A 15,550-nucleotide genomic window follows, 5' to 3' on the forward strand; every position below is an offset into this window, starting at 1 on the left:
TGTGAGGGATGGGGATGATATGGAGGCAGGTTGGAAGACGGGAGGACAGGACTGAATGAGCCCACTGTTGTTGTATATTGTCGATGGTGTCTGTTAAATGGTCTTATCCTTCGAAAAGCGCGTCAACATCTTTTGACTCTGACTGTTTATGTTTAAGTTTTTGATCGAGATCCCTGAAATCTCGGAAGAAAGATCAGCGGTGATGACCGAAGAAAATGAAAATAGATAACAAGAGGGAGAATGCCCGATGGCACATAGTGGCCGATGATGTCGGCGTTATAGACAGACCATGAAAAGAAAGCTTAAAGCCGATTTTGCCACATCATATCACTCTTCGGACCGTTCGCTGATGGTATCTCGGTATTTTATATATTTCCGACTGATGCATTTTGCAGATAGTGTGGGAGCAGTGGATGTGAATGACAAAAGTAAACTCTCACCCCCATACCACCGTAGTCCTCGGTCTCTCACCGTGGAAATTGCAGCAATCACCGCTCACTCACTCACTCTCAGGATTGGCACATTTTGTCATCGAATTACATCAAATCTTTGCAAGATACTCCTCCTTCATCCATCAAGGACAATCATAAAGTGAGTCGACCATGCAAATATCATCCAATACTTCACGAATACTCTCGCTGACCTTACATCACAAACACTAGATCTTCAAAATGGTACGTTTCATTCTGGTCATCTGGACGTTAGATATAGAGATGTCGGCGGGAAGGACGGAAAGACAAATGAGGTAGATGACGATACTAGAGGGAGCGGAAGGACAAGTCTTTCGGAAAGAAACTAGGGGATGGAGATATGGTCACTGAGGAGCAAGGCGGGAATTGGGCGTCAAAAACACGAAATGGAATGGGGAAGGAATTAAGACTGACCGCTCATCGTATATATAGGCCGACAAGACTGCCGCTGTAAACCCCATGAAGGAGCTCCGAATTGAGAAGTTGGTCATCAGTGAGTGGACAAGGATGAGCCTCCGGCATGTCATTGGAGAAGAGGTTACTGATATTTCGTGTCAATCTGTTATTATCTTTGATTCAAAACCATTCTTTCGACAAACTCTGATTACCTCGAATCTTGCCATTGTCACTCGATCACCTTCCACCGGCCCTCTACACTTTTACCTCCTTTAACAAATCTTGTATCCTTCAGACATCTCCGTCGGTGAATCCGGTGATCGACTTACTCGAGCTGCCAAAGTCTTGGAACAACTTACTGGTCAAACCCCCGTCACATCCAAAGCCCGATACACCATCCGATCTTTCCAAATCCGAAGAAACGAGAAGATTGCCGTCCACGTTACCATCCGAGGACCTAAAGCTGAGGAAGTTTTAGAGCGAGCTTTGAAAGTCAAGGAGTACGAGTTAAGGAAGAGGTGGGTTTAAGTCTCATTCGCGGAGGACGTTTGTCGGAGATGAAATCAACCGAAGGGGATTTAGCTAGACGTTGAAAGAGTCAAGTGGTGTTGACAAAGCTGGAGGACGGTGCAATCCAGTCATGGCGCTCGCCGACGTGGGACCCACGCTGACACTTTCCGTTTCTATCATATAGAAACTTCTCTGAGACCGGAAACTTCGGTTTCGGTATTGAGGAGCACATTGATTTGGGTATCAAATACGACCCAGGAATCGGTATCTTCGGTATGGATTTGTGAGTTTCCATTTGTTTCCCAGCTACAACAAGATACTTGATCACTAGTGGATTTTTATGCTGATATCCAATATAGCTTCGTTGTCATGGGCCGACCTGGTCTCCGAGTCGCTCGACGAAAGCACGCCGTTGGTAAAGTTGGTGCTCAACACAAAGTTCGACCTGAACAGTGAGTCCCATTTTTCATGCATTCACTGGATAAGGATAGAATCGAATTTCAAGCTGACTTTGATCGATTGTGATTGTAGCACCGTCGCTTGGTTCAAACAACGATTCGATGGTATCGTCTCTCGATAAATCTCTTTTAATTGATATATTATAGGGTTTTACTTTCTGTTCAGGAGACCGCATGTATTTGCATTTATGACGATTTATGACGGGTCTCATGAAGCAAGGTGGAAGTGGAGAACTCAACGGAGATGGACGATCCGAAGAGGTTTGCACGTTACTAACCCGGCTTCCCGGATTTGCGCGTCCATCTAGACTGACTGAGTAACTCTGAATAATGGTTTGTTCGGTTTTTTCACCTGGTGACAACAATACATGCATGAATATAAAGCAATGCAACAATTCGACAACCTATTACACTTTTAGTATTCGACTGAAGCGAGAAGAAATACACCAAGTAAAGAAGAAGACAACCACTCTCAATGTAATCCCATCATCATATCTCCAAATAGACCTTCCCCAATGCTGTTATTCCCTTCTCCTATAACTCTCCCTTCTTCTATATTTGTTTGACCATTAGTCGTCTCCAACAAAGCTTTTTGATGATTCATGTGATCCCATCCTGCCCAATGTTCAAGATGCAAATTGACTTCATCCACCATACTTACCCCATCGAACAGTGTTGGACTTTCAATTGTACCATTGTTGTTTGTAACACCACGATTTCCATTTCCAGCTATTCCATTGGAATCGAATCGATCTGGATGCTTCGTATGAGTTCCAGGAACTGGGGATGTAGCTCGTGAAGTTGATGCCGAATCTAACATTAATGTTCGCAATGATGGTTTACGAATCTTAGATGGGATATCAAACGGTGTATGACTTTCCACTTCTTTCTCACGTTGAATCCCATCGACATGATCACCTTCCGACAAATGGTTGTTGATATCCGCATTGTACCTTGAAGGATCGTGACCATCGCGATATGATGTTTTGAGGATGTCCGATCCATTTGAAACGTGGTTAGGGTCAAGCTGTTCTCGTGCTCCGTTCCCTTCTTGTGTGAGAGCTACTTCCAGGTCCTCGTTCTCTTCACTAAGACCGTCCAGATCGCTCACCAGGGTGGGTAATTGAGCGAATTGCCTGATTGGACTAACAGCTCTTGAGAAAGGATCACCTTTTCCAGTCAAGGAGATTGGGAAAGGACCATTTGGAGTTTTAGGATATAAAGGACTGGGCCTGGTCTTCAGGTTCCCTGACTTCGTTTGCATGTTAGGTGGTAATCGCTGACCATTGATCCAATGGGACTGTGGGCTTGATAGAGCACTTGATATAGCTTGAACCAACGATGTCTGAGCTTTTGGAAAAGGTGGGTAAGTTATTTGTTGTGGATTAGTACTATGTGACTCGTATGTCAAATTTGGATTGGTCATTAGCACAACATCTTGATGGAAATCAGGGTTTGCTTGATTCATGTGATTGGACGAGCTCTGAGCGTCAATATTCATGTTTCCATGTGAATTTTCATTCGTCAGATGAAAGTGACTTGTATGAGTATGGTTCAGCTCTGATCGATGATTGTTTTCATTCCGCTGTACAAGATGAGGCTGCGGTACAGAATGTGAACTATAGGGATGAGACCCTATAGCTGAATATTTAGACGATCGTCTTTTGTACGGTCCTCTATGGACAGAACAATGTCACGTTAGCAATGAATCAGTAATTGATATCCGCGATTTCAGTGTTTAGTTCAGTCAGTCGTGCAACGACTCAAAAGACAGTAGACTCATTTACCTTTTGGTACCTGTTTTTCTGGGCTTTCGAGTCGAATCGATACAATCGTTCAGACCATATTTGACACATCGTTCACAAGGTCTAAGGTGCAGCCAATCAGAGCATTAGGGAAATTTTGCGGAAATAGACAAAATGTTCGAAGGGTGCGTACCTCGTGTTTGAGCATTTCTTACAAGCTTTTTGACAATGTGTACAGGCGATCCTGACTTGAGCTCTTTTCCTGCGACCCCCTGGACCGAGATCCATGTCTATATCCACCCCACACTCATGAGACCCAGTTTTAAAATGATCATCGGGTCCACGCAAAAATAGATCATCGCGGTGCTCGGAGCGCACGCCTCCGGATTGAAGCTGCGGGGCGAAAGATGATGTGTTTATCGTATGAGATATATGGTAGGCTGATACAGGGCAGTTCAGATTCGTTTCTCCTCCATCAATGGCCGAATGAATAGGTGGTGAGTGGTATTGTAGTTGAGCTGATAATAATTCTTGAGATGAGATTGGGCTGTTCATGTTTTCTAATTGAGCGTCATATGCTGAAATAGGCGGGGTGGACTGGAGGTGCATTACCTGTTGATGTAATCAGTCAGTGTTCAGATCAGTACGATAATAGCAAGCATGTGACAAGGAATTGAGTTGTGTGAGGAAGGTCTTTGTGATCAGACAAGTCTAGACTGACATTCGAGGTCAGATATGAAGGATTTTCTGGTCGCTGCGTGGCAACAGTCTGAAGTGAGGATTCTTGTTGGATTTGGAGCGAAGAAGTCGCTTCAGCTGTGTGTGGCTAGCGGATTATTATCAATTAGCCTAACAGACCATTACTTTCAAACTCGAATTGATTTCTGGGGAAACGGTGGGAAACGAGTGGTCATGACGGAGAAAAAGTTGCGAGACAACTCTCATTGCTTTGTCACGTCACTTACCGAATTCCATAATCCCGCATCGGCCGAACTTATTTTACCCAGGATAGGTGAAGTAGGCATTGACATAGTTCCTCTTTGAGTTACTCCTACTGGTAGCCCCCTCGAAGGTCTGCTGTTGGTGTTATTAGGATTCAATCGAGAAGGTCGTTGAGGTAGATAAGCCGTATCGGAGATATGGCGCTGCATGTTGTTCACGTTTCACCTTGGAGTCCAGCTAGATTCGCTTTGACAGAAGGGCTCAGACAGATGAACTCCTCTGGGGAGTGCTGGGTAATTACCACAGAAGAATCCGTCAGAACTGAGGTTCAAACGGAGTACGGAAGGGCACGGGATCTTCCTAAGAAGGCCAAAGCTTCGTTAGGCTTAAAACATAACGTTCAAGCTATTGTGCAGCTTCAACTCGACTTACCAAGTCCTTGCTAGATCAGCTGTTCTTCCGTTTCAGTGACTGCAAAAAGACCGTAATCAGTATAGTCAATTCAAACAGATCCCAAATATGAGTGAGAGAGATTGTGTTAGTAAGGAAGAAGTGGGGATTCCGAATAATGAAGAGATCGTAAGACTCCGCCTGAAATCGGACTATATAAGTACTTTAAGTAGGAGTAAACGTGTAAGTCGGGGTTATAAACCCTCCCTTTCATTTCTACCTCCTTCCAAGTTATATATGAAAGGAAATGACAAATAGGTGACCAGTATGATCAGTTGTTTGTAAAAGTGCATCATCATTCGATATTGGGAACAGACAGCGCAGACAACACACGAGGGCATGAAAGGGAAAATGAATGACGAGCTTAGAAGATGAGAGAATAAAATTGTTTTTCAAATTTACTTGCGATGCATCTTTTCATGATATTTACATATTCTAGATCTAGACATATAGTCGTGAAGAAGTGACTGGAAGAAGAAGGACAATCTGAAAACGCAATACATTTCAGAGTCAGCCATTATCATTTCCAAGCGCATACATCGCGATACTGGGAAAGTAGGAATGGTATTTTGGATAATGTTATCAGATAGTCCGTTGAGAGCAATGGCCCGTCAGATCATGATGATATCGTGTGGGATATCGATTGACGGACCCTGGGTCAAGAGGTGCCAATGGGGCATGATTGCCGCTCTTCATTTATATGGTAGCAGAAGGAGAGAGGGTGTAATGGATGCGTGTAGGGCGGATGCAACGTAGAGAAGATTACTCACGGTACAAGATATCAATCGTTTCCTGATGATGGAAGAACGTGTGAGAGGGATGAAAGGAATGAAAGGAGAAAGAGAGATGTCATCAATGAATGCGTTTCGTATCCGTTCTTGAAATTTGACAGGAGGTGTAACGGTTTCGACGGGATCAAATTCAAAAAGACTTTGGGATCACGTGACACCTCGAGCAGATCACCGTCGGTCCGTTACCAAAAAGGTTATTTCTTGAAATTCTTGACAATGTCATGTATCTGTTGGTATTTTGCTTTTGCTCCTATCACAAAGAAAGTCACAGTGCTCAAAGATGCTTCATGCAAGAAGCACATCCAGGTTATCGAGCATCGCTCTGACGACGCCGCCCCTTCGGTCAATCCTCATTCGAGCGCTGCATGTCTCCTCAATAGCGAATGAAGTCGGATCAAGAATAGCTCAAGCCGGTAGTCCACCAAGAATTGGATCATCGAGTGGAACGTATGAGAGGAAAGAACGAACTCCATTCAGCCGTGATGGGGACAGAAACCAATTCGGACAATCCCATCGATCGAGTAAGCCTGCTTTTGGTAAAAAATCGGGGGGATTCAATCAAGACAGGCCGGCTCTTAGAAAACCGGAAGGTTACAATCGAAATAAACCTACATTCGATAACAAGCCTGATCAGGCATACAGCCAATCATACGATAAAGGCAGGCATCTACCCACCTCATCTCGAAGATTAGCTTCTTTCGAGAGTCCTCCAGCTCGTCGTCCTATACGACAGAGTACAGCCAATGTAACTGAGGACAATCTCGAAAGAACCCCATCACCTCGATTTCCTAAAGCGCAACCGTTCGAACCACCCACCTATACTTCTCCTATAACTCTAGCAGATCCCGCTCAGGCTGAACCACAACCTTTCAAACGCTTCAACCTCACTCCTGGATTACTTGAGTCTCTGGCATCGCAATTCGGTGTCGAAGGTAAAACAACGCCAATACAGAGCTTGAGCTTTTCCGGCTTACTGTCGGATTCGGATGAAGCAAGTCAAAGGGTCATTCTAGGCGCTGAGACCGGTAGTGGAAAAACAATGGCTTACCTCGTTCCCTTGTTCCATCATCTCAAAGCTACTGATCCTGGTCAGGAATCAAATGTAACAGCCGATACTTCTCTACATCCTCGATCCATCGTACTTTCACCAACTCACGAGCTCACTCGACAGTCTACGAGATTCGCTAAATCGCTCACGCATACCACAAAGCTCAGTGTGATGGGCTTGAGTAACACCGCTGCTGGAGGAGTGGGAGCAAGAAGAGGTGCAGTGGATGTCTTACTGGGAACGGTAGGAAGTATAAGGCGAATGTTAGGCATCCGGAAAGACAAAGATGAAGATGAAGAACTGGGCGACGTTGGAGAAGGTCTGTGGAAGAAAGAAGAGAAGTTTGGTTTAGTCAAGGGCGATAAAGTAGAATGGGTAGTCATTGATGAAGCGGACGTTCTGCTTGGTGGGTAATCCTGACAAACTATCCGGAATCTTGGTTTATTGATACATACTCTGACCGCCTTTTCTTGATCAGGTGCTGATTTTCTACCTGAAACCCTATCAATCCTATCAACCCTTCCTCTTTCCCAGTTGAATCTGATTCTGTGCACAGCTACTCTTCCACCATCACTTCTTAATTTGCTCTCATCCCATTCATTATTCCGCTCAACTCAATTCACTCATCTGCTTTCACCTGGATTACACAAATTACCAGCTAAACTTGAAACTCGATTTGTACCACCTTCGAGATCCGGTAATCGACTCGCAGATGTTGCTCATGAAGTAAGACGAGTCTTTGCCGACGATGCTATCAAAGCGAAAACGGACGTCACTGTCGAGAAGTCAAAAGAGAAAACTAAGATCGTTGTGTTTTGCAATTCTGATAGGAAAGTGGAACAGCTCTCGAGGACTTTGGAGAGTAAAGGATTACCATGTTTAGCTTGGACAGGAGAAGGTGAACATCGTGTCAGAGGAAGAAATGGTGCATTAGATGATTTCCTCTTGACACAATCATTGCCGAATCGGAAGTTCAAACAAGATCACGCTTCATCAACATCAAACGCATCTGAAGAACCGATCCAAACGACAACATCTAATTCACCAAGAATCTTGATCACGACATCACTACTTTCAAGAGGCTTAGACTTTTCACCTTCCGTCTCATCGGTGTTCCTCCTAGATCCTCCAAGAGACGTATTAGATTTCGTTCACCGGGCGGGAAGAGCAGGGAGAGCTGGTAGAGCTGGACGCGTCGTGGTGTTCGGTCTAGGTGACGGAAGTGGTGTAGGTAAGACAGGTGATAGAAAGTCGAAAGGCCGAGAATTGCAAGTTGGAGAGGTTTTGGGCAAGAGAGAGATCAGAAGACAGATGGTTGGTGGAAGAGTGAGACGTGCTAGACTATAGAATAGCATACGGATTGTACTGTGTATCTAACGCTTGTTGTACACGTCATAAACACCCCTCTTCATATTGTATCATAATATGCCTCTTGAGGCTATCAGATGTACCATCCAACGTAAATTACATTGTTATGATGATATACAAAATTCCATTTTAGTCGTCTCTAGTTACAAATGGATTTCCCACAGATCATCGCGATTCACCTGCGAGATCGTTCAATAACCCACTCACTCTCACCACAGCTTCCTTGACATCTTCCTTATCTTTTTCTTTCACTCTGCTGAGAATTCGCACGTTGAAACGATCCGGATGGTAATTCCTGATGGCTTCTCTGATAGTCCTTCTGAGATCTATTTTGCCGTTCTCGGCGGTATCCTCCGCAGTGGCGGATATGAACATCCGTATATTATCTATGGATAATTGTTCCTGCGTGATGTCGTGTGAAGATCGGTATACAGGCCAAGGGATGTCGGAGAACGACATATCGATATCGACCACGTCTCCATCCCTCTCACCAAGCAGCTTCCACCTTTCTCTCCATCTCGCTCTTTCGTTCTGCTTCTTCCTCTCTTCATCTTCTCCTCTTTGTTTTTTGAGCCTCTTGATCCTTTTCTCTTCTTCTCTGTTGGCCTTCTCCCTCTCCACCTCTTTTAATCGTTCTTTTTCGGCTTTGTCTCTCCTTATCCTTTCGGCAGCTTCTATTTCTGCACGATGTCTAAGTCTATACATCCCTTCTCTGACCCAAGTAGTATATTCCTCATCTGTCATCGTTCCTATGGGTGGTACCGGTCCACCTAATATATCCACTTCGGCAGCCGCGTTTCTTCTATGTGAAGAGCTTGATCCTGGACCTGGACCTGGACCTGGACCTCCAAGTCTTCCGATTCCAAAGACGTCACGAAATCTTCTTGGGATATTGATTTCTTCCATATGTCTTGCAAATCCATAACTACTTCCGAATGGATCTTCAGGATTTCCAGCCATCCAATTGAACTTATCTTCCCACTCCCTCCTTTCTAGTTCCTCTCTAGCTCTTCTACCATATCCACCCATCCATGATCCATCTACTTCATCGCGCTCGTCGTATTGCCTTTTAGTAGGATTTCGAGGTGGTGATATTGATTCGGAACAAATCCGTCGTGGAGGTGATACAGCGTATCCGTTCGCTCGAGATATACGATCGTTCTCACGAGCTAAACGCCGTTGTTCTTTTCGGTATAGACGATCAGCCTTTTCAGGATTGGTTTCCTTCCTATAGTGAAAGAAGAACATCAACGTCAGTATGTTTCAACTAACAGTTTCATGGGAATATAAGGTAAAGCAAATGGAGAACCTCACAATCGGATCTTACTTGCTTTGACCTCCTTAAAGTCCTCAGATCTATCTAGGTCTGCCATGTTGTCCGCTGTACAGTTGTTATATAACGCGCTTGGAGGGGTATCGTTGTCATATGTCATATAAGAGATGTCACAGTGAAGGTCAAATCCATGACTGGAAAATCAGATACTGATTTGCGTGAAAGTGGGGTGGCAAATACCACGTGGCTTTACAATTTCTAATCTTACAGGATTGCGTTGCGTCTCTTATGATCTCTTGCTCCCAATAGTTCGACGATTTTGCCAATCTAGTGCTTGCAGGGATATTCGGTGAAGTCTCATCCTGTCGTATGTAGACAAGCACTATGGCCATGGAATTATAGCATGCTCGGCTATACAAGGCTTTTTAGATGCCTGTACGATATATATTGATCGAAACGAAGTAGGAGGGAAAACGTAAATCTGATTATGGGCAATAAAGAAGAGCGAAGAAGACCGAGTGTTTGCTCCCGTATGGCTTGTATGGGTACATTAGCCTTGAGGGTCTTCCGACGACTTGTCCTTCTTTTCACGGCAAGAATTAGCACAAAAACATCTCTCTAAGAGTCTCCTCTGTTCTGTTCTATGCTTTCAAACTTTGCTCTCCGTTGACAAACAGTACATGGCTTTGAGATATCGGGCGTCTTCGCAATCAATTCGTTGTTGACAAAAACGATGACACCCTGCCAAACAGCGTCCCTTTGTTGTCCGGCAAATTTTAAAGAACTTCCTGATGTTATCGTCATTGGGAATAGTCTACAATGGTTGTTAAAGGTGACTCAGGAATCAAGCCTTTGTCTTTTCGTGCATCCTACTTAGACAGAATTATGGAAGCGTAGAAACGCCTCATCTTCCCAATTCTCTTAAAGACGTCTTTCAAGTCAGGTTTCTGTTACAACTATCGATTTGTCGCACCCCCAGTGTATGCAGACAGGCAGTGGCGCATTCTCTCCTTTGGCAATTAATTTGATATCATTTGATTCAATCTTTATACACTTTCATGCATGCAAAGCAAATCAACCCTACTCGACGAGCGATGGGATATGATATAAAATAAAGATGAGCGACGCTTTGTACAAATCTTGTGTTCTTCTCCTTCACTTCATTCTGTCCCATATATCTTTTCTCCCTGTTTCTCCCTGATCCGAACAGGACTTTAAGGCCGAGTGGAGTTCTCCCCCTTTAGCTTATCTTCAGCGTATTCAAGAAGATCCGCCATGTAGGGAAAGTTTTTCTTCACTCGAGTCAAACCAGTTCTGGTCGCAGATTCGGAGTCAGAGTATGACGCATTGCCCACTGCTAGTCTAGTCAAGCTCGACCTCACCCTGCCTGCATACTTAACCAAGGTTTCCTGAGGTACCGTTGTCGGCTTTAATCCACCGTTTATCTCGTAATAGATACTCTCTGTTTCAAAGTATTTTGTGTGATTACCCGTGTTATCAAGGTATGGATACAGCGCTTTCATGATTGTGGAATCTGTGCAAGCGTCTAGGATACTTAGTACCCCATTGATATTGTCGAATTGTGATCTATCGGCGCGGGATAGTTTCGTCAGGCTCTGATATATCCACTCCGGATGGACATTTGGCCATTGATCGAGACTGCTGGAAATAATCCCGTCTATAAGCCCAGTGAAACGATCCAGAGGAGGACGCTGATCTCGAGCAAGAACTTTGTGTAGCTTTGAGGTCTCCCTGCGGGTCTTTTTGGCAACTCTACCAAGGTTCGTGCTTTTGAATATATCAAGTAATTTCAACGCGGATTCTGTCAACTTGAAGGGGTGAGTAGAATCGTCGCTTGTTATGGGAACCGAAGATTCGCCTTGGATGAAAGTAGACTTGTCATTCAAGCCCTATATAACCAAAGTATCACCCGTTTCAGCTTGAATGACAGGCTCGATACTTGCTAGGTCTGAGTCATGGACGGGAAATTGAGAATCATTGGGTGGACCAAGTAGTTGAGTTGCCTTATGTAAGTCGTTGGTGTCCTCTCCTCTACCTGGAAGTGGTGGTACCCCTATCTCTAGGTGCTGAAGATGGTTATCTTGGAAGGATTGATCCAATTTTGGCGCCTCCAGCAGAGCAGGATCTAACCAGCTATCATCAGCGGACGATTGGGACATACCTTGGCTTGAGAAGAATGCTGATTCGTGTACATCAGTCGTCAAGCTGTTAGTCGCTTGCGGGTTTGACAGTTCCTGGGAAGTGAACCAAGGGACAGGTTCAAAGCCATGAATATTTGTGTTTGAAGTTGCATCCGCAGGCTGAATAGAAGAGCTCTGATTTTGCTGTAAGAAGGCTTCCAGTTCCATCCGAAATTCATTGTCAGCCGAATCAAAATCAAGTGGATCATCACCCATGTGCAGCTCAAAACTGTAATCTTCTTTGCTGACCGAAAAGTCAGCCGAGTTGAATTCGTCTAGGGGGTAGTCATCTAAGTGTGGAGATGGAAATTGGTCCACGGTCATGAGTTGCGGCTCCTCGTTGGCGAAAGCAGGGTCATGGATATTGTTGTAAAGATTGTGGGAATAAATTCGACTTTGATCGATCTGTGAGCGTGCACGCTCAATGAAGTTGCCGTTCTCACTCATATCGAGATCTGCTTGAAACGAACGAGTTTTTGATTGTGGATTCTCGTTTTGATATGATTTATATTGATGTTTTGTGTTTCCAGTTATGTTTCTATACGATCTGGATATACTGGTGTTGAAAATACCCAAAAAGATTTGCGGTAAATATACGTAACAACTGAAATGGTATAGGAAGTAAGGAAGAGAGGAAGAACGAGGATAAGAAGTCTTGGGGTTTTATAGCTTGATACAATACGACGAGTACGACATGAAAGAGGTAATTACTGGTATTTCTTCTTTTCAGAGATGTGAAGACAGACATAAAGATCCATTCTCATTAAGATTTCCTTCCTTTCGTGAAATTGATTTTGATGAAATCGACTTCTCTCCAACAGCATATCTTGTGTGAATCCTTGCAGTCAATGGTCCACACATTTTATGATCTGCACAGTGGTCAAGACAAGGCAAGATTTGGATGAAGGGAACAGTCAACTAAAATGCATGATGTATCATACAAGTTCTCTCATCTATCATATTCTAACCATGCTACTTGTTATTACAACTGTCTGAATATTCTAAGATACAAGGATGAAAACGAGAAACTATGAAAGATTGACTATCAGTTCATACTTTTTGTTGATCTTGAGAACACAGTATGTGTGATGTGAACATTAGAACTGATGGTAAAAGACTCACGAAAATAATCAATACGCCGAAAATCTTAAGCATCAACCATCTATTACTAGTCACACTAGCATAATATTTCAATAACTCCCTTTGAGCTCCCGTGACGTTCCTATTTTCGGGGCGAGAAGAGACTATGAGCTACAATTCATATTTTTGGTTTGGAGACTATGGTGGTATGCGTGAATGCGGTTCAAAATAAAAGATATTACTCACGCTGCTATATCGGTAGTATCTGCATCTATACGTTGTACAGTCTCCCTTTGTTCAGCTACCATACCCGCCAGCTGAGAGAATATTGATCCTAATTCAGCGATTGTAGATTCGATAGATTCAATCGCAGTAGATCTTGATTGTATGTAATCGTTCTACGAAATTGAGAAAGAGTGATCAGTCAGCATACATCTCAGCGTCGAGGCGACTGTAGTTGTCTTCAAATCCTGTATATGATACTCACCTGTTGCTCAACCAATTGCATTTGTTGATAATCACCACCTTTTGCCATTCCACTTTCACCCCTATCTCCATCAATATCCAAAGCTAAGAAATCTGTTTTTCCATCATCAGGAATAGGCGAAGCTCTTGATTTACCTTTACGATCGAAACCTGATCCTGGACCACCCGACTGAGAAAACAGTAATGAATCTAAGAAAAAAACAGTACGATTTCAAAAAAAATTAGCACATACTACACGACATGCTAACATGAGGATGACAGGGAGAAAAGGAGACATTACCCACTGGTAGATGGAGGTGGTAATGAAGCGTTTGAAGTAGTGTGCATGAATTGTTCGGTTCTATCTTTACTAGCTTTCATATTTTGAGTTCTTAATTCTAATACATCTTTAAATCCCATTCCCATATTTGCCAATCTACTCTGCAGTAACATCACGACATTACTGTTGTGTTCTTCTACTTGTTTACCACCACCACTGCTACCTCCGCCATTTGTCGGCTTTTGACTTCGGATGTAAGATTGCAATGACGCTATTTGAGTGTTCAAAGATGCTATATCTTGTCTTATAATATATGTCAATTCCGATATCTCAATTGGACGATCATCAAACAACGTTTTACGTTTTGCCACTGATTGCACATGAAGCGATACGACGAGGTATTGATCAACAATGAGCTTTCACCTTGTTGTACATTGCAATAGCAGATAGCAGAGGGGAAATGTGTATACTCACGTTGAGCTAATTTCTGTAATTTCAATGTAGTATTATTGATATCTTTAGCAATTACACCAGCCATTCTACCAAACTCGCTCTTGTTACCTTTCCCATTCCCATTTGATCCGCCAGGAGGTAAATTGTTGTCTTTTGCTAATAAAGGTTGCTTCGCTTCTCTGTCATTTGATTTCCCTTTTCCCTTGAGGTTGGAAGCTGGAATGGATGAACGTGATTTTATCGAGTTGAGGGTGGAATGGAATTCTGATGTTCGATCTTTAGGTGCCATTTTGAGTTTGTGTATTGGGTTTCTTTTCACCGAGTCAGGTATAAATGCTCCGTATAGTTTCTCGTCTCTACAGACGTTGAAGAAGCGTATGAATGTATTCGATATGGTCGATATGGTCGATAGGAGGGGAGCATATATATAAATGATCACATCAACAACAACAATAACAAATAAAAGAGTGGTAACGAGTAACGCTGGCATGTGTGGCAGCGGAATCAAGTAGTGCCACACTCAATCGATATCACCGAAATGCCGATAGCTCAGTGTGTCAGTTCGAAGGGATGAAGTTGATAGATCATGTTGAGATTTGATAACATTTGTTGTCATGTATAGCCATACTCCATCAGCTAGACAGTCTCAAGCGCAAAGAGTCAACTAGTCACAGATCCAACGCAAGGGATATCGAGCGTACAAAAATTCAATCAAAGATATCGCGCTGGAATTATCACTGGTGAACCAAAATTCGAATAAGCAGGAATCATGTCGAAAGTAGCTCAACCCGAACTCAAGAGTGAGTGTTCGTTCCCCTTCCTCTTTATCTGGGGATCTCAACCTGAAAACAGAATTTGCGCTAATGTACTTCTTTAAATCATAACCATCTTCTTCTTCGATGCCACGTACTACATCACAAAACTTCACGCTTTGTTAAATAACACAGAATTCATGGATCGAAGATGTTTCCTTAATCTTCAAGGTGGCAGACAACTTTCAGGCGTATTGAGAGGTTTCGACATGTTCTTGAATTTAGTGGTGGATCAAGCGTTTGAGGAATTAGGTGGCGGGCAAAGGAAACCTTGTGGTATGATAGTGAGTCGAATGCTCATCAATGGAATGACCAAAACTGTGTAGAAGGGAATCAAGGGAATCTCAAATCAAAATAGAAATGAGTTTTCATAAGAAGAGAAGTATGAACGGGGAGATATGTGAAGAGTCTCAGGACGTTAGGACGTGAAGGATATGAGAAAATGATACTTGGTCGCGTCGGGATGGTGAAGGGAGCCAGAGTAGTGGATGTTGGAGATTGTTGGGTGTCAATCGACTTGATAATTGATAAGCCACAGTGTGGGAGGAAGAGGTTTCTTATATCAGGCCTGTGACGGTCCTTGCCTGTCTCCCCCACGCTCCTCACTCCCTCATTGATGCATACAAAGTCGGTAGTCACGATGGAAAGCGATGGTATCGGAGACTGACTTTACTTTTGTCCAATAGGTAATCCGAGGTAATTCGGTATCGTCGATGGAATTACTGGATAGTATGAGGGTGTGATGAGCATCATAAAAATTGACATAGAGGAGCAGTAGATATTAACGAGAGGTCTCAAGATAGATTAG

At 43.4% G+C, this 15,550-nt stretch overlaps 7 protein-coding genes across 7 annotated transcripts; 3 read left to right on the forward strand and 4 right to left on the reverse strand.

Moving 5' to 3' along the window:
• Positions 1-929: 929 nt before the first annotated feature.
• On the forward strand, positions 930-1,956 carry IL334_001402 (60S ribosomal protein L11; the record flags this gene model as incomplete). The annotated part of the gene is made up of 5 exons (XM_062933159.1): positions 930-963; positions 1,162-1,384; positions 1,561-1,659; positions 1,736-1,828; positions 1,908-1,956. The coding sequence occupies 5 exons, from the start codon at positions 930-932 to the stop codon at positions 1,954-1,956; spliced, it is 498 nt and encodes a 165-aa protein (XP_062789210.1).
• A 350-nt stretch (positions 1,957-2,306) lies between these two features.
• On the reverse strand, positions 2,307-4,730 carry IL334_001403 (uncharacterized protein; the record flags this gene model as incomplete). Its single annotated transcript, XM_062933160.1, has 5 exons — positions 2,307-3,510; positions 3,622-3,702; positions 3,773-4,191; positions 4,247-4,405; positions 4,545-4,730. The coding sequence occupies 5 exons, from the start codon at positions 4,728-4,730 to the stop codon at positions 2,307-2,309; spliced, it is 2,049 nt and encodes a 682-aa protein (XP_062789211.1).
• A 1,312-nt stretch (positions 4,731-6,042) lies between these two features.
• Positions 6,043-8,157, forward strand: IL334_001404 (uncharacterized protein; the record flags this gene model as incomplete). The annotated part of the gene is made up of 2 exons (XM_062933161.1): positions 6,043-7,216; positions 7,289-8,157. The coding sequence occupies 2 exons, from the start codon at positions 6,043-6,045 to the stop codon at positions 8,155-8,157; spliced, it is 2,043 nt and encodes a 680-aa protein (XP_062789212.1).
• Positions 8,158-8,343: 186 nt separating this feature from the next.
• On the reverse strand, positions 8,344-9,551 carry IL334_001405 (uncharacterized protein; the record flags this gene model as incomplete). Its single annotated transcript, XM_062933162.1, has 2 exons — positions 8,344-9,406; positions 9,493-9,551. The coding sequence occupies 2 exons, from the start codon at positions 9,549-9,551 to the stop codon at positions 8,344-8,346; spliced, it is 1,122 nt and encodes a 373-aa protein (XP_062789213.1).
• Positions 9,552-11,361: 1,810 nt separating this feature from the next.
• On the reverse strand, positions 11,362-11,976 carry IL334_001406 (uncharacterized protein; the record flags this gene model as incomplete). The annotated part of the gene is made up of 1 exon (XM_062933163.1): positions 11,362-11,976. One exon carries the CDS (start codon positions 11,974-11,976, stop codon positions 11,362-11,364), a length of 615 nt encoding a protein of 204 aa, XP_062789214.1.
• Positions 11,977-12,653: 677 nt separating this feature from the next.
• On the reverse strand, positions 12,654-14,219 carry IL334_001407 (uncharacterized protein; the record flags this gene model as incomplete). Its single annotated transcript, XM_062933164.1, has 6 exons — positions 12,654-12,680; positions 12,775-12,874; positions 12,979-13,130; positions 13,220-13,407; positions 13,503-13,847; positions 13,952-14,219. 6 exons carry the CDS (start codon positions 14,217-14,219, stop codon positions 12,654-12,656), a joined length of 1,080 nt encoding a protein of 359 aa, XP_062789215.1.
• A 480-nt stretch (positions 14,220-14,699) lies between these two features.
• On the forward strand, positions 14,700-15,485 carry IL334_001408 (uncharacterized protein; the record flags this gene model as incomplete). The annotated part of the gene is made up of 3 exons (XM_062933165.1): positions 14,700-14,730; positions 14,878-15,026; positions 15,429-15,485. 3 exons carry the CDS (start codon positions 14,700-14,702, stop codon positions 15,483-15,485), a joined length of 237 nt encoding a protein of 78 aa, XP_062789216.1.
• Positions 15,486-15,550: the final 65 nt, after the last annotated feature.

This window comes from Kwoniella shivajii, chromosome 2 (assembly GCF_035658355.1).
Source record: "Kwoniella shivajii chromosome 2, complete sequence".
Taxonomy (NCBI): Eukaryota; Fungi; Basidiomycota; class Tremellomycetes; order Tremellales; family Cryptococcaceae; genus Kwoniella; species Kwoniella shivajii.